Source organism: Scophthalmus maximus, chromosome 9, assembly GCF_022379125.1.
Source record: "Scophthalmus maximus strain ysfricsl-2021 chromosome 9, ASM2237912v1, whole genome shotgun sequence".
Classification (NCBI taxonomy): Eukaryota; Metazoa; Chordata; class Actinopteri; order Pleuronectiformes; family Scophthalmidae; genus Scophthalmus; species Scophthalmus maximus.
The window spans coordinates 9931215-9948238 of record NC_061523.1 but is presented as its reverse complement, the minus strand read 5'-3'; the positions used below and the strand labels follow the sequence as shown (position 1 = coordinate 9948238).

General features: G+C 44.8%; 3 protein-coding genes across 6 annotated transcripts; 2 read left to right on the top strand and 1 right to left on the bottom strand.

Annotated features, from left to right (window-relative positions):
* The first annotated feature begins 465 nt into the window (after positions 1 to 465).
* hnrnph1 (heterogeneous nuclear ribonucleoprotein H1) lies at positions 466 to 5862 on the top strand. Of its 4 annotated transcripts, none has more exons than XM_047334437.1 (11): positions 466 to 628; positions 1405 to 1500; positions 1582 to 1740; positions 1836 to 1979; positions 2874 to 3012; positions 3782 to 3993; positions 4176 to 4288; positions 4382 to 4517; positions 4610 to 4693; positions 4801 to 4893; positions 5120 to 5862. In XM_047334437.1, exons 2-11 carry the CDS (start codon positions 1419 to 1421, stop codon positions 5215 to 5217), a joined length of 1260 nt encoding a protein of 419 aa, XP_047190393.1. In that variant the 5' UTR covers positions 466 to 628; positions 1405 to 1418; the 3' UTR covers positions 5218 to 5862. The 4 variants fall into 4 exon arrangements, with proteins under 4 accessions (XP_047190393.1, XP_047190394.1, XP_047190392.1 ...); XM_047334438.1 differs by having other exon boundaries at positions 1579 to 1740; positions 3782 to 3969; XM_047334436.1 differs by having other exon boundaries at positions 1579 to 1740.
* A 4-nt stretch (positions 5863 to 5866) lies between these two features.
* Positions 5867 to 11180, bottom strand: rufy1 (RUN and FYVE domain containing 1). Its single transcript, XM_035649880.2, has 17 exons — positions 10821 to 11180; positions 10415 to 10594; positions 10215 to 10332; positions 10024 to 10125; positions 9789 to 9912; positions 9624 to 9685; positions 9343 to 9478; positions 9099 to 9200; positions 8899 to 9015; positions 8511 to 8678; positions 8317 to 8414; positions 8108 to 8227; positions 7418 to 7547; positions 7095 to 7189; positions 6965 to 7013; positions 6792 to 6869; positions 5867 to 6695 (listed from the first exon to the last, which is right to left on the bottom strand). The coding sequence occupies exons 1-17, from the start codon at positions 11146 to 11148 to the stop codon at positions 6552 to 6554; spliced, it is 2151 nt and encodes a 716-aa protein (XP_035505773.2). The 5' UTR covers positions 11149 to 11180; the 3' UTR covers positions 5867 to 6551.
* Positions 11181 to 12672: 1492 nt separating this feature from the next.
* hbegfa (heparin-binding EGF-like growth factor a) lies at positions 12673 to 16184 on the top strand. Its single transcript, XM_035650432.2, has 6 exons — positions 12673 to 12926; positions 13725 to 13967; positions 14097 to 14295; positions 14394 to 14546; positions 14655 to 14741; positions 14864 to 16184. The coding sequence occupies exons 1-5, from the start codon at positions 12884 to 12886 to the stop codon at positions 14725 to 14727; spliced, it is 711 nt and encodes a 236-aa protein (XP_035506325.1). The 5' UTR covers positions 12673 to 12883; the 3' UTR covers positions 14728 to 14741; positions 14864 to 16184.
* Positions 16185 to 17024: the final 840 nt, after the last annotated feature.

Here is a 17024-nt window from a genome sequence, read left to right as displayed (position 1 = left end):
TTAATAAGCATGGGCTTTTTGTTTAGTCTTGTTGAGAAATGTGTTCTATAAATGACATACTGTACAGGCTGAGGAGCATTACAAGCTACAGACCACAGTAAACACGGTTACTTGGGTTTGTAGGCCAAGAGATGCCACCGGACCGCACAGGGCCTCGGGCAGCAACGTCATCGTTTTTGGGCGTGGACGCAGACCGGCCGGAGGCGCTTGGCTATTCAGCTGGGGGTTGCCAAGTGTGTACAGAAACCCACAATTTCTGTCAATTGTAAGATATTACAGACGACGTAGCAAACTTGAGATTTTTTTTTATTTCGTTGCAATGAAAAAAATATCACCAGGCAAACGTTATTCTTGGGTCCAATTCAAATGTTTGAGCGTTAAACAGTGTGATTGTGCTGCAGTGCGAGAGCGCGTCATTTTGTAGCTCCTGAAAGGGGGACGGTTGGGGGCGTGCTGGCAACACGGCGCAAGGTTTCAACTGCATCACGCAGCTCTGGTCATACATACTCTCCGGCGTGCTGTATCTACGCTTGTATCGGGACAATTCATCAACGTAGCTGTAGTATAATCTGCCTCGCCGAATCTCAACGCCAAGGGGGCTTTTACTAGTAGCCTAATAAAGCTACCGGTATGTATACCAGATTATATAATATTGACGTTGCCGTTATTTAGTCACTGCTAGCTTGTGAGCTAGCAGCTTCATGCTAACGTCGCGCAGGCTGTGAGGGCCGCTTTTGTTCTTGTGGGTGCGGTGGTGAGCGCGCTGAAGGCCTCGCACCCTGTCCGGAACAAATGAGGCCCCTCATCACCAATTCACAAACTCATCCGTGAACTTTTAAACACGCAACGATTCGACCGAACAGCAGAGATGTTCTTACATTAAAGTACGTAACGTAGACGCTACGTATCGGTGTGTGGCTAGCTGCGAGCCACTCTCGCGGTTCGCGCTTTTTGTGAAGTGGTCGCCTCAGACTTTTTGCCCGGAAGACCGGGGAGCGAGTCCGTTGTCACAATTGATTTGTGATATGTGCGTTAGACGATAGGTTCTTTCATTGCAGTGGCAGTCCAGAACAGAGATTTTCTTTGATTAGATACTTACCGGTTTCCACTATTGGTCCGCCTCAAGATGGCGCTGCCAACCAATTCACGTTAACCCTAAGGTCCAGTTGCACTTAGTTAGGAAACATGGTGTCTCAGAATATGCTAATGCTCGTGATAAAGCTACAAAGGTGATCACTGGAATGCAGAGTGAAATGGGTCAGACATCATGCAATAATATTCAGTGCAGAAACTGGGTTTTGATCGTCATAAACACCGTGACTACAGATTGTACCCATCGCTCATCTCTACTAGTATTAGTGATCAAAGGAAAGAATAACAGTGTTGTATTTTTCTCCCCTCAAGGATCATAACCAGACATGGCTGATGAGGGATATGTGGTACGCATCAGGGGTCTCCCTTGGTCCTGCTCAGTGGATGAAGTACAGAGGTTTTTCTCAGGTGGGTGTGTTTATGAATGTGTAGTTTGAATGAAAATTTAAGCGTCTGAAACTATTTGACAGCATTGGATTTTTATAGCAGATTGCAAAGTCATCAACAATGGGGGAGGCGGCATCCACTTCACCTACACGAGAGAGGGGCGTCCCAGCGGGGAGGCATTTGTGGAGCTGGAGACGGAGGACGACCTGAAGATCGCGGTGAAGAAGGACAGAGAAACGATGGGTCACAGATATGTGGAGGGTGTGTACCGCTGCTTGCTGGGTGACTTGTTTTGGATGAGCACTATAATTGTGTCAGTTGTGATATAATCGATTGCGTTGTGTTCCGCGATATAGTTTTTAAATCCAACAACGTCGAGATGGACTGGGTCATGAAGCACACAGGGCCGAACTGTCCAGAGACGGCAGGAGACGGGCTCGTCCGGCTCCGAGGCCTTCCCTTTGGTTGCAGCAAGGAGGAGATAGTTCAGTTTTTTTCAGGTAAGAATAGGTCTCGTTTAGCGGTTAATTGAAAACTTCCTCAAAGCGCTGTCGTATATTTAAACTTTTTTCTTCCATCTTCCTTTTCTTGTATCCCTTCTCTTACGGACACTATTTTGAATTACAGAGGAGTCAACGTGCCGTTATAAAATTATTATTACCCACTGTGTACTTTTTACATCATTTAATAATGATTATTTATGTCCTTGGAGTGAGGAATTGACGCCAGAAAAGGAAGCCAGTTAAACCTTAAATGAAGAAAATTCTTATATAAACACTTAATGCTTTTTTTCAGGGGCAGGAATCTGTTATGCAAACACCCTTTCCTTTCTTTGCCCGTCATAACCATCTTGAGCCCACTTTCATCAGATTTTTCTTTAAGTGGGTCTGTTGTCTAAAAGAAAGCTTGTCGAAACCCAATAGTAATTTATTAATGATGAAATGGGTGCCACTCATCACCGAAAATAAGTTTCTTTCCCCAGTGTCATTGCTTCCTCTTCCCCATTTCCTCACACCCATGTCTTTTTAATACATTTTACTTTATATACCAATTGTAAGAGAAGTACATAATGGGCGAACAGTAATTGAACTCATGTCACCCACCAGGATCTCGTTCTCTCTTCATCAACACACCAATACTAGCCTGATGTCCCACACAGGGCCCTTTTCCATATTCTTCCTCTATCCTTTCATTTCTATTTTACCCCCCAAAATACAGTAAATGTAAGTCATTGAAATTGCCAGTCACTGGTTAAAATTTGAACTGGTATGTGTGATGATGTATAGAGTTTTCCATAAGTTTAATCTCTCTCTCTCTTTAGAGAAAGTTCTCTCTGTGATTGGGAATGTGATTTAATGTGTCCCCTGCTGGGGTTATCTGTCCTTGGGTTGAAGGGTTGGAAATCGTGCCAAATGGGATAACATTGCCGGTGGACATCCAGGGGAGGAGTACGGGGGAGGCCTTCGTGCAGTTTGCTTCACAGGATATAGCTGAAAAGGCTCTAAAGAAACACAAGGAAAGAATAGGGCACAGGTGGGGATGGTTGGTTGGTTGGCTGGATAAGTTGCTTTTCTTATGGTGTGCACCTTCAACATCTGAACCAAACACAAATCTGTCACTACGTTAATCTTGGCCTGTTCAAGCACATGTGAAATATTTGCCACAAACGCATCCACCTATTTTTCATTTTCGATCCAACAATGCCACACATACACAATTTTCAGTGGGAACACTGGTGTGCTTGGGCACCATTCACAAATACGAGATGCATCCTCAATTGGAGTACATTTTTATTTTTTACAACAAATGGTGTCTCCGCATTAAACACGAGTCCAGGCTGATAAATGGTAAGGAGTCTCCCTGGTGGTAAAATCAGAGGGCTACTGTACACAAGGATCTGGAGCCCACTGTCACAGGTAATGCTTAGAGTGGGTTGCAGAAGGGCTGGAGCCCTCCTCATCCCTCTTAAGATCAGGACAATGGCTGTCATGGCAAGGACACAAGACCCTCTGTTACAAAACACTGAGTCCGATCTGTAAATCGCTTCAGGTAACCATAAGAAAAGTGTAAAAGTCATTAAGGCCCTAATGAATTTGAATAGCTTCCCTTTTTCCCCAAACTCATTTAACAAGTTGATTTTTTGAATCTATTTCATTAACAACTAGTGTTAAGTACTCAAATTATATTACTACCTCTGGACTACACCATGACAGCATCTACATAGCCTAGTTTCATCAGTATTGAGCTAATGCAGTCTCGATCCATTCCACATGCCCTCACTGTGGTATCTCTATGCTCTCAGGTACATTGAGATCTTCAAGAGTAGCCGCGCTGAGGTGCGGACCCACTATGAACCCCAGCGGAAACCCATGGGCATGCAGCGACCGGGCCCCTATGACCGACCCTCCGGTGGTCGTGGCTACAACATGATGGGCCGAGGGGGATCTTATGAAAGAATGCGTCGCGGGGTCTACGGAGGAGGAGGAGGAGGTGGTGGAGGAGGAGGAGGAGGAGGTGGTGGTGGTGGAGGAGGAGGAGGTGGAGGAGGAGGAGGAGGAGGTGGGTGTCAAGTGGACGCATTAACAACTAAAATCCTATTCTCGGCCTTTGTCCCTTCATGCCAACATCGCACAACAGAAAAAGATTAGAGTGTGTCCCTGTAAAACCCTGTGGTAATCCTCATCATGTATATTCAGGTGTGTCAGACGGACGGTACGGAGATGGCGGTTCCTCCTTCCAGAGCACAACAGGCCACTGTGTCCACATGAGGGGCCTGCCCTATAGAGCCTCAGAGACAGACATCTATAACGTAAGAGAAGAATCAATGCTGAATTCCTGTCTTCTGGGTGCTTGGACACCAATGCAGCATTAGTAAATCTGTCTTTATGTTTGTATTTCCTAGTTCTTCTCACCATTGAATCCAGTGCGGGTCCACATTGAGATCGGCCCAGATGGCCGGGTAACCGGGGAGGCAGATGTAGAGTTTGCGACGCACGAGGATGCTGTGGCAGCCATGTCCAAAGACAAAGCAAACATGCGTGAGTTTTTTGTGATTCACAACTTCCACCCTGCATGGGCGTCTTCATCACGATGTACTCTGTATTATACTCTCTCATTCTTGGCCCCCCAGAGCACCGCTATGTGGAGCTGTTTCTGAACTCAACAGCAGGTGGCAGTAATGGAGCATATGGCAGCCAGATGATGGGTGGCATGGGTGAGTATTAGTAATGGAGGCTCTAAAAATGAACTGCAGTACACACCAGAATATAACAGGTATATTGTTTACTGACTAAATCCTGGTGTGATTTGTCCTTTCCACAGGGAACCAGTCATCCTACAGCAGCGGCCAGCTGAGCTCAGGGTATTCTGGTGGATACAGCAGCCAAGGAAACATGGGTGGCTACAATGACTATAGTGAGTGTCATCTCTGTTACTACAGGTTTCCTCAACATTCACACTGAACCACAACCTTTCCTGCTCTGAAGTATTAACATGCACCACACTGGGCTAATGAAGTGCCTCACCAACTAAACTTGGGCAGGTTTTTATCTCGAAGGACAGAAAGGCCACATGTTATTTGTCTGTGTATGACTCCTTGAACTCCCCGGTCCTATAGTGTTTATTTTCTCTCTCTTGTTAGGTAACCAGGGCGGGATGGGAAGCAGTTACTATGGCGGCGGCGGAGGAGGAGGAAGCAGAGGCTCTATGAATGGACTGGGCGGGGGATGGGGAATGTAGATTTCCCCCCCCCCTTTATTTGATGTATTTTCTTTTTAACTCAGCATTTTGCTGGAAGGACTGGAAATGTGAGTCTCACCTATTCAAAGTTAGGGTAGGGTCAGGTGAGAATGTTTTGAAAATACTGAGTGGTAGGATTTGTATTTTTTTTTTTAAAAGTGGATGATCTTCAGAAAGAAGTGAGATCATCTGGTGTCACAACAAGTGTCAGAAGCATTGTCTGTCTTCCCCAATCCTCAGTTTTCACACATCACAGAAAATGTGCTTTAAATTTTTAATACCAGGAAGTGTGCCATTTTTGTGTTTTTCACCAAACACCCAGTCTGTCCCACAAGGTTAACTCATCCTCTCCTGGTGACTTTAACAAAATTTTCAACATGTGAGTGCATGAACAAAAAAAATCAGAATGTGTCTGGTATCTTTTGTTTTCGACCTTGTTTCATCCTCTACATAATGTTTAGCTTTTTTATTTCCAGTTGGAAGTGTTGATCCGAATGATCAGAGCATGTTCTGTTTTCTTAAGGTGGGACTGTTGATAAAGCAGTAAGTGAATTTCTGCTGACATGTAGGTTTCTACTGCTTCAAATGCTATTTGTATTTCCTGTGCACAAAGTGAATAAACTAGTCTGGAATATCTAATTGAAACAAGTTTTGCAAAACAGGAGGGTTTATTCATGTTATCAAATATCAGGATAAAAAAAATCTTAGTCACCATTCCCAAATCAATTAAGAAAATGGCTTAATGGCAGTCGACACGATCCATAAAACCCTGCTGTCATTATACATTCTAAAATAGTTGATTTGTTAACATTCTACAGTCATTTACACAATGTTTCCAGCAGTGGGCCTGTATCTGTGAACATTATTAGTAGATGCATGACAAGTTGGAACAATATCAAAGTGAAGTAAACATGTATTAAGCTGAAAACCAGCAGTAACCTTGATGAGATCAACATAAGCTACATCCACTTTGAACAGCTACAAACTTTAAAATGACCAGTTTATCGAGTGAGTACCAAATCTTGAAACCGGTTATTCCAGCCAGGAGTAAAAATTTAAATAATTATAAACTAATTTATCATCTGAGCTAAATCAAATCTGCACAAAGGACATTAGCTCATCTCATCAGTGTTAAAGGCGGCCCCTCGTGAAACATACAGACTCATGTTCCTGAATTTCAGGTTACGGTGTAAATGGAACTCCAAATCACATTTCCCTACATTTGATGACTTTTTCAAACAACCATCATTTAGGACATTTCATAGTGGATGAGCATGTGCAGTGTATTTAGTAGAAAGCTCTTGTAGAAACATTTCAGCTCGCAGGTGTTTTAGTCAGGAAGCCTTGGAGGAGCTTCTCTGTAGCAGGAGGGAGTGGCACATGTCGCACACCCGCACAGGCCGTGGGTAGGACGGTAAGGCCAGTTCGTTGCTAGAGCAGCTGTTGCAGTAGATGTCCCCACAGTTTCTGCAGTGGTGCTGCAAACACAAACATAACCCACTCATTTTATATGACTGTGGCAGTCCATACTACAGAGGAGATATAAATGCGTTACAGTGGAAAAAGAAACGTACCTTTCTGCGGGCGATGGAGAATTCCTTCTGGCATTGTTTGCATTGGGTGGCCTCGTCGTCCTTAAGCCAAGCGTGGCCCTAACGGGTGAAACATAAAATTTCCAAGTTTCTCATGATGTTCTCAAATTTAACAGCATCGACAAAAGTACACCGTTCACACCTACATATTTTACCTTCAGGGCTTTGTTGACCTCCTTGAAGTCCTCCATCTTGAGCTTAGACCTTTGACATAGATGAATGCAACGTAAGAAAAACCTCACGGCGTGAAATGATATTGAATAAGATAAGTCAAAAAGTACTGACTGGCTGAGGTGCAGACCCATCTCCTGTAGAGCCTGTTCCTGTTGCTCACACTTCTGCTGCAGCTGCTGCTTCTCCTGCTTCAGCTCCTGCAGCTCCTGCATCATCCAATCACAGGAAGCAGGTATTTACAGGTTTTATAAGGCATTTGCTCACACGACCACCATACGGAAAAAGGAGCACTTGAATCTCCTTTCGAAGTGGATATTTGTGCTGGAGACTTTCGGTCAAGGCACCTTAAAAACCAGACTCTGGTGACAGTATCATTATTTCTAAGGAAGAGACTGATCCTCACAGGTGTTTGTGTGTGTGTGTGTGAGACAGACCGTGTTCAGGCCCTGCAGCTGTTGCAGCTGCGTGCGGAACTCCATGCTGTTGTCCTGTTCCCTCTGGAGGGCTTTTTGCAGACTTTGCCTCTGTTCCTTCTCGGTGCGCAGCTCCGTCTCCAGACCCAGTCTGTGCACAGAACAGGACACAGTGACTCTTAAGTTCAATACATACCTGTAGGACTACAAATTAAATGGTTTCATAATTTTTTTTTTTAAAGTGACTAAGACCCACTTGCATGACTGAGTATTCATACCAGTTTGTTAAAAAGTTGTATTAGGTTCATAAAAAAATGCTTGAATCCCATTATAATTGAACACAACTGACCTTTTTATCAGATACAGATACTGACAGTGAATTAGTACTGACTGATTCTAATAAATCATATTGTTTTAGTGTAAATACTTGAGCCTTGTTACACTTTGCAGGCATGATTGTCAAGTTTTCTTCTACAGATGTTACAGTACTCTACTCTTAGGGCTTGAAGTTGCACTTATTTTTAAACAAACCCTAGCAAATAACGTGCATTTAATTTTTGTCTGGTATTGTATAAAATTTCCTCTTGAGCATTACATTCATGGACTGGGCTTTCTGTGCTCTTGTATTGTTCTCTTTGTTCCACACTCCTTCTGTATAATGCTTTCTGTTTTACAGTTTATTCTTTTTTCCCAAACTGTGTGTCTCTTAACCTTAGTGTATCCAGGTCAGTCAGTTGTTGCTGCAAAGCATCCACTTTTCCTTCCAGCTCCACTCGCATGTCTTTGTCTGACTGGTCGCTCTGTTTGCACTCCTGCTCCGAGTTCTGAAGTCTGCGACACCCGGAAGACCAAAAAGCGGGATATAAGTTTAAGAAAATATAATTTTTAATAATGCAAAAGCTTACCTGCACAACACATACCTCTGCTCTAGCTCCATCATCACTTTCTCCATTTCATTCATCCTCTGCTCAAGCTGCGCAGCCTCTGTCTGTTTTTTTTCTGCTTCTCGTTCAGAGTCCTGAAGAGTCCCAGAAGCCGTATTAATGCGTGTTCTGCCTGAGTGCGTGAGCAGGAGACAGAAAATTTGCATGCATGTGTGTGTCTATGTGTCTACCTGAGCTTTGTGGAACATTTGCAGGTTGAGCGTCTTTACTTTGTCGAGTTGCAGTCGCAGGGCGGCCAGCGTGTCCTGTTTCTCGTGCGTGTCCTTCTCCAGCAACTTCATAGCCACCTCCATCTCCTGCTTAAATCCCACCTGTAGCTCCAGCTCGCGCTCCAGTTCCTGATATCAAACATCAGCTCCTGATATCAACACTCACCCAGAACCCACACTACTGGCTTATATTCATTGATAACAGAGTGGGGACTAATTTGTACTTCACCCTAAACACAGTCTCACACTCAACGAGGGTCTTCTGCCTTTACCACATCCTCCCAAGAAACAAAACATAGAAGCTAAGTCACCTTTTACTCCCTCGTGCAGATATGTTCTCATAACTGACCTGGCGAATGTGATTTTCCTCTTTGTACTGCTTCCACACAACAGTATACATCTCATCCAGGCCTTGTCTGGTCTGTTTGTACGTCTCTAGCTCCACTTGGCTGTCGTGAAGGGCCGCCTGAACAGAAAACAACAACAACAAAAAAAACCTGGATCATACAGTTTGTGCATAATTCAAATGTTGAGTGGTTTTTTTCTGACCTCTTCCTTTTTCTGGCTGGACTGCAAGATCGACTCATTCTCATTTCTCAGCTGTTCCTGTTCTTCCCGCAGAGAGTTGATTCTGTCCGTCGCTGCTGTCAGCTGAGGAGAAGAAAGACACACTCATCAGTCAGGTGAGACACGCACACGCACCCACACCCACACCCACACCCACACACACACACACACACACACACACAAACCAGGGCAGTAATCACACCAGTTTGCACACAGTTCGTCTGACCTCCTCTACAAGTTTGCTGTTGGTCTTCTCTATAGAGTCCATCTTCGCCTGAAGGTCAGTCACGGTGCCGCTCAGGTGACGATTTAATTCCTCAATGTAGTGCTTCTGATCCAATATGGCTGTCATCTTGGCATCGCTAAAAGAGAAGGAATAAAAGAGTTGAGGGGTTGAGTTGGAATGAAATGAGGGTCTAAAACTAAAATGAGAACATAGAGCGGTTCGAAACATAAAGCAAAGCAGAGTGGATGAGACGCTCAGTCCATCCAAATGTGGGTACTCACTCTTTTTTAGTCTCACTGTTGGCTGGATCTTTCAGGTAAAGGGAGAAGTCAATGACTCCCACCTGAATGGGAGAGAGAAACTGGTCACTCACTGTGTAGCCAGATCAACATGGTTCTCAAGAAGATGAGGTGCGGGACTGCTGCACAAATCCAGTCAGCTCTCACCTGAGAATCGAGATCCTCCCCTTTAATACACAGGTTGGCGTCAATTACGTTGAGGCCCACCAGCAGTCCCCCCATCACCGCCCCCTCCTCCTCCATCATCAATGCTCCAGAGTCATAAAACTCACTGGGTGATCAGAAAAGAGACGTGGGAGGAGAAAGAATTATCTGCGAGTTGTGGCACAGAATCAGTTGACTGACATACAGAAAGTGTCTGTTGCAGAACAGACTCACTAACCTCAGGAGGTCCTTGCAGTCTAGCAAAGCTTTCATGTAGTCAGCTACTTTCTTCTGCATGAGCGCCAAATGCAGCCAAGCCCTTGCTCTCCCTAAACCAGTCCTGACAGGGAATAAAAGGAAAAATCAACCAGGTGTGAAGTATATACTTTACATTGTGGGTTTATTGGAAAACATTGTACAGTCCCATACTTAATGCCTGGTAGGTCTCTTGCACTCGTGGCGATGTTGAGGGACTCTGGACACAACTTCTCCACCAGTTCCAGGGGGCCCCATATGGACTTGTTCTGACCAATGAAAGATTTCTTGGCTGGAAAAAGAAAGTGATTGTGACCCAACTTCGTACGAAAAATGAATTAAGTTGGCAGTGTCGGCAGCGGGGACTGCCTCACCTCTCAGACCGTGTTTCAGGCAATGCTCAAGGACGACAAAGAACTGCTGCAGGGGAGGGTACTCCGAGTCCAGCGTCCTGCCCAGACTCAAGGAGGACTGGATCAACACTTTGATGCTCAGCTTCATCATGCTGAGGAGGTTGGATCTCTCTATAGCCATGGGGTCTTTGGGAGGCAGGACTGTAAAAGATGCAATGTTCAGAAGAAGAACCCCCCCACAGTTAGTGGGATCAGTAAAACAGATGCAGGCTTGGTGGAGATGAACACATCAGTCACATGCGCTGACAGCTGACAGCTGACAGCTGAGTCCAGGGGGCAGTCACGGAGATGGACTGTTTTTTAACAACTCTGATTGAATGCAAAGTGCTAGTTTGAGTGTCAAATGTCAACAGTAGTCGCAGCCTACCCGGAAGTGTTTTAGAAGCGCTGCCGAGACCATTTTCGGGTTCCCTGTCCGTCGGGGCGCTCGCAGCGGGTCCCTGTGGGGCATACCTCGGGGCAGCAGCGTAGCTCACGCCGCTGCTAATCGTCTCCGTGGCCTTCCGAGCCAGAGACAGGAGCGGAGCCGACCAGGTGTTCTCCGCCGCCGGGGTCGGCCGGGCCGCCCGGGCCGGTCCGTCGCTGTCGCCGGCCTCGCAGTCGGTCTCCGCTCCCGAAACTTCGGGCTCATGCGGTTGTTGTTTTGACTCGACATCCCCGACTGCTGTGTTTACTTCCACCGCCTCGTCGGCCATGTTTGTCCCCCCCCCACCCCGGGTACTCACGTGACCAGAGGACCGCAATCACGCGCGCCGTCAGAGCTTTTATTCTTCTTCGTTGGATTTTCACTTTTTTGGCGGTTAGCCAATTAGGTTATGTGTCTTACTGCCACCTACCGGACATATGTATTTTAATTCCTTGTGCAGTTCCCTCTCTGTCCAATCCTCCGGTTTATTATAGGGGTAATAATCGTGTAGTGTCCCAACCTAACTCTTTTCATTTTTCATATGACAATCACAACCGTTTCATGCTGATTCAAGTGAATACTCAAAATTCATTTTCGATGTCTTTTTTTTCTCCCATTATTATTATTATTTTATGTCAATTCTTTCACCACGTGGTGGCGCAGACAAGCTGTGCATTATTTTTAATCCGTAAAACATCTCACAAGATGCTTTTATTACGTACACGTTATGTTAGTTATATTTGTGTGACGGCTACCTTATGGAGCCATTGGACCGCTGTGATCCTGTGTATGGATATGGATTATTAAGCAATAGAGAATCCTTGGAGCTTGAAAAAAAGATAAAAACAAACCCAAGTACCCTAATTTTTTTTTAGAAAAGTAAAGACTTAAATACTCTGACAAAAATAATATTATTTATTTTATTTGTTATAATATCTGTCTATCTGTCTGTCTATCTATCTATCTATCTACACATCTATCTATCTATCTATCTATCTATCTATCTATCTATCTACATATCTATCTATCTATCTATCTATCTATCTATCTATCTATCTACATATCTATCTATCTATCTATCTATCTATCTATCTACATATCTATCTATCTATCTATCTATCTACATATCTATCTATCTATCTATCTATCTATCTATCTACATATCTATCTATCTATCTATCTATCTATCTATCTATCTACATATCTATCTATCTATCTATCTATCTATCTATCTATCTATCTATCTATCTATTTATACAGTACAACTCTTTTTCACCTCAGAAAAAATGTGACAAGGTAAATGTGATGTGTAAGGAAAAGAAGACGCATCCTGTTGGCTCATACAAAAAAGGAGAGCGAGTGTTTTCAAAGAGTAGGAGGAGGATGGGACTAAAAGATGAACAAACAACAGCCTAATTGTAACAGCCTATAAAACACCATTTCAACAACAAGGCCAACTAACAAAAGTTTTTCACATACAAAAAATAGGCGAGGCATTGTTAAAGAGAATAAACACAAGACAATATTTAAAAAAAAAAGATTATGTTTAAACCACAGTATATTCAATAGTAGGTCAAATCACATCTTCTAAATTATCAACAGCACCTCAGTTGCACACACTGTTCTCCTCACCAGAGTCACAGCTGATGTACAATCCAACAAACCATTGTTCAAGTCATCATTTGATGACATGTAATTATATATTTTATAATGTTATTAGAGCAGATTGTGTACAGTGACACACACACACACACACCGGCAGGGCTGTGTAGGCGTGGTGAAAAGTGAGCAGGCCCATAAATACCGCGGAGCCTCTGTGCGGACGCTCTTTCTCTGCGCTCCTCTCAGGCTCCCACAGCCGAGACCCGCCCGCCCGCCGAAGCCCATTCATACAAACACACCGCGAGAGAAAAAGACCGAAAACAAACAAAAAAAGAAAAAGAAAAAGAAAGGAATATTTAGAGCCGGAACCAGTGGAAGGAATACGCGTCTCTCAAGCAAAAGCCCCTGGACGTGTTGACATCATGAGGATCGTCAGCGCCGCGCTCCTGCTGCTTCACGCCTTGGGTAAGTTCCACATGCGCCGAGTGTGAGGAGGAGGAGGAGGAGGAGGAGGGGGTCTTTTATTCTCTCCATCTTTTTATTTTGTTGTAATCGGGGTTGGATTCTGACGGTGTTTGTGGGCCCCGCGGGGGCCGACCCGCCCACAGCGTGGCCCCGGGCCACGCAGCGGGTCTCGTCGACTTCAGAAACGCGGTGCGGCTGCGGGTTTCTTCTCATCGTGCCAGGCTATTCGGGAGCTAACGGGGTCATCTCTCTTATTTTAGAGCATGCTTTATGTAACCGGATACATTTATTTTTAACTCATATTCTTGCCTGACATTAGCTAACTGTCTGTCCATGCGTTTTAAAAACAGTGTGTGTAATGTGTGTGTGTGTGTGTGAGAGGCAGTAATGGTGTATGCCAACTTTATTCCCCCCCCCCCCATCCACACCCCTCACTTCATTCCTACAAATCTAAATTGTCCCACTGAGGGGAGGACCTGCTCCCGTTGGCCACTTTCCACTCCACTGGAGTGCTCCTGAGCAAGGCAGTAAACACCTACCAACCCCTCCAGGCCCTATTTCCTAGCCGGGTTCAGCAGGATTGCACTCAAATCCAACACTCAGCCTGGTGCTCTCTTGCGCTCGACATGTTTCGACTTGCCTGTCGAGGTCCGCCCACCTTTGGCACAGTGTCTTGTTCAGTGATTTTTTTCCCCTCCTCCTGGAGGAAGAGTTTCTGAGGTCTATTCTGTTAAAGGTCGCATCAAACCAAACTCACGTGCACATTTTTTTTTAACAAACTCTCCCTCTCTCCTCCAGTGGCGTCCAGACTGGCCAGCGGTGCCGCAGTTGACAGGTATGAGAGCGACAGGAAGCGGCACACGGCCGTCATCAGCTTTGTGGACACGACCAAAGACAGGAGGGCAGAGGAGGAGGGCAGAGGCGCGACAACAGTGGAGTACGGACAGGAGGGCGAGGACGAGGTGTACAAAGATGAGTACTACTACGAAGACGAGTATGAGGACGGCCTGTCTGGAGACTACGAAATGGAACTGCCACGAGGTAAGGCACTCACTTCCTCCATTCTTCCCTTTCTCAAGTTTCTCAGCACAGCTGCGATTCCGTTTTATGTGCTTCTTTGTGAAAGACAATGAACTGTAATTCTCTTTCGCTCTGCTTCTGGGTTTTCAGTTGCCATGTCCAGCAAACCCAACGACCCGTCCTCCATCCTGGAGACGGAAAGCCCAGAAGGAAAGAGGAGGAGGGGAAAGGGAAGAAAGAAGGCGAAAGGCAAGGGAAAGAAGAGGAATCCTTGCCTGAGGAAGTATAAGGATTTCTGCATTCACGGCACCTGCCAGTACCTGAGGAACATCCGTGCCCCGTCCTGTGTGTAAGTATCGGCTCTGCACCGCACCCTCTACTCAGGAATCTAAACCATCCGCTGAATTATTAACCCCTAAAACGCTTCCCTCTCTGGCCCGTCTGCAGGTGCCTACCGAATTACTCAGGCGAGAGGTGTCAGTTCATCACGCTGCCCGTGCAGTCCCCCGAGGGCTACAACCGGACCACGGCTCTGGCCGTGGTTGCAGTGGTGCTGTCGTCCGTCTGCCTCACCATCATTGGCCTTTTATTGATGCTCAGGTGAGCAAAACACGCGCAGACGCAACCCTCCCAGCCATACGCGTACAGAAAAGTATGAATATCATTCTGAACAAGCTCCTTTTTTTCCTTTTGTTTTTTTTCTCACAGGTTTTACAAGCGGGGAGCTTACGACGTGGAAAACGAGGAGAAGGTCAAGCTGGGGTTAGCGCCCAACCATTGAAGAGACGATGAGGGGTGAGTAGCGAGGCGGAGCCGGGCTACAAACACACACACGTTGACAAACGATTTCCTTTCCCCTTCATTGCCAAAATGAAACGAGGTTTTGCTCATTGCCTGTTTCTTTTTTCTTTCTCTAGGCAAAGATGCAGAAATTCTACCTCAAAATAGAAAAAGAGAAGTGAACCACGAAAGGAGGTCCTACAGGAAAAAGGAACGTACATGAAGAAAAGGAACAGAGGGTGTTGTCTGTGTGATCCTCCGCTGGACGTTCAGGTGAACGTACTCCTGTAGAACCTCAGAAGTAAACGGGCCGTCTGATACTGGAATACTAAAAGGGCCCAGACGATGGAGCGGAGACGTGACAAGCGTGAGGTGATGAAGACGAAGGAACGGGGTGAAGATTGGACAAGTCTAGACTCTGTGCTGCTTCTTGACTGTGTGAAAAGTCATCTCAGACTGAACTGAACAAGAAACGTTTTTTTTTTTAACAACAATGAGCGCTCAACCTGGATTTTTTTTTTCCTGCACAAGTCCATCTTTTTCTTTCTGTACAGTAAACAGTATATTTATAATTCTAATTTATTTATTTAAGCTAACTGTATTTATAGAGATTTTTAACCACCTTCAGCAGTAAAAAAAAAAAAAAGAAAGATGTTACAGTTGTTTTTATATTTCTTATTGGACGGTATTTATTTATACACACGAGAGCAAACAATGCTGAAGCTCCTTCAGATATCAAATATCTCATGAAAAGAGAAATGATGCATAAATACCTTATTTCTGGCTTTAATTGTGGAACTCAGTAGAATGATCGATCGCACTGTGATAATAAATTGATCATTGAATTGACATTATCTTTTTTATTATTTAAGGGGGGGGGGGGGTCAATTAAAGCAGATTTTTTCAGGAATGCCCTGCTCACACTCACACAGTTGGATCTGTCAGTCTCTAAGCAGCTCCACTGTAGATGGTGGGGGTTTAGGGCCTTGCTCAAAGGCACTGAGGTGGTGGCAATGAGCGAGGGGGGAGCCCAACTCTTTCACATTCACCCGACCCAGATTTATCCTGCAGGTTCGGAGATCTTCAGGCCGCATTAGGCTTAGTGTTATGAGTCAGTGTAATGACATATTGATACAGCTCACTGGCTATGTATTAATTATAGGCAACGTTAACACTGTGCACTCGGCGACTGTAATTGCTAAGAAACATTTAAAAGGGAGTCAAAAAAAATAAAATGCACTGTAGCAAGAATTTGGTATGAATGTGTTGTACTGTCTTGTCTTATCATCATTGCAGAAGAAAGTCCCTGCGATCAGAGTTAAGCTGTCAAGGGTAAAAACAAAAAAAAGTGAATTAAAGTGTTCCACCCTTTCAAACCCTGTCCTGCAGTTTTGAAGTGATTTTTATTTATGTGATTTCTTTTCCAGAGCATAATAAAATAAGGATTATTGGATTTTTTATGGACTCTTATCCTTCATTACATCTGTCGAAATGAACATCACGCCGTGTTCTTGGCATCAATGGGAATCTCAGATGTTGTACTGAAAGATCACTTTAGTAAGGTCAGATTTATTTTCGCTCGGGTTCACTTCCTGAGTCGGACCACGTATTAATGTGATATTTGAAAATGGCAGTTGTGGATGATGATAACACTGTTTTCTTTTGGCCAATTATAGTAAAAAATAATATTTTTATTTCCTGCTCTGACGTGAGGTCAACCATATTTAACCGAAGCACCTGTATCCTGGATGTCGGGGCTGTTATGTCCAGTGCACAGAAGGCAAATATTTTTAGTCAGGGGCTGCATGGAGCTTATGGAGGACGAAAGACTTCCTTGACTTATTATGTTTGAATCTGTTTTTTTGCAGAGGCTGTGTCAGATGAGTCTTGTGAAATGAATATTCGTCAGAGGCCTTTCTCATCAGAGCAAATGTTAAACGAGACATTGTCAGTTATTCTGTATGTGTTGACAACAGTATGACTGACGGATCAATCACAGTGAGTGCGGCCAGGCCTCTCTTACAGCTGTGTGCACGTCCTGAGCCACAGAGAACAGATGTGCGGTGCGCAGCCCAGGGAACACCTGATGTTCAGCCGCAGCACATCATGCCACAGCACCACACACCATTACTCACACGGCCGACAGATGTCACGTTCAAAGACACCACCACCAGCTAAAACGTCTGAGTCCCTAACCGGCCCTGGATGCCGCAGAGTTCAGAGAGACCACATACGCAAAAATGCTGTCATGTTTGCTGCCGGCAGCTTTAATGGGGGTACGCAGAGTCAAAAGACCCA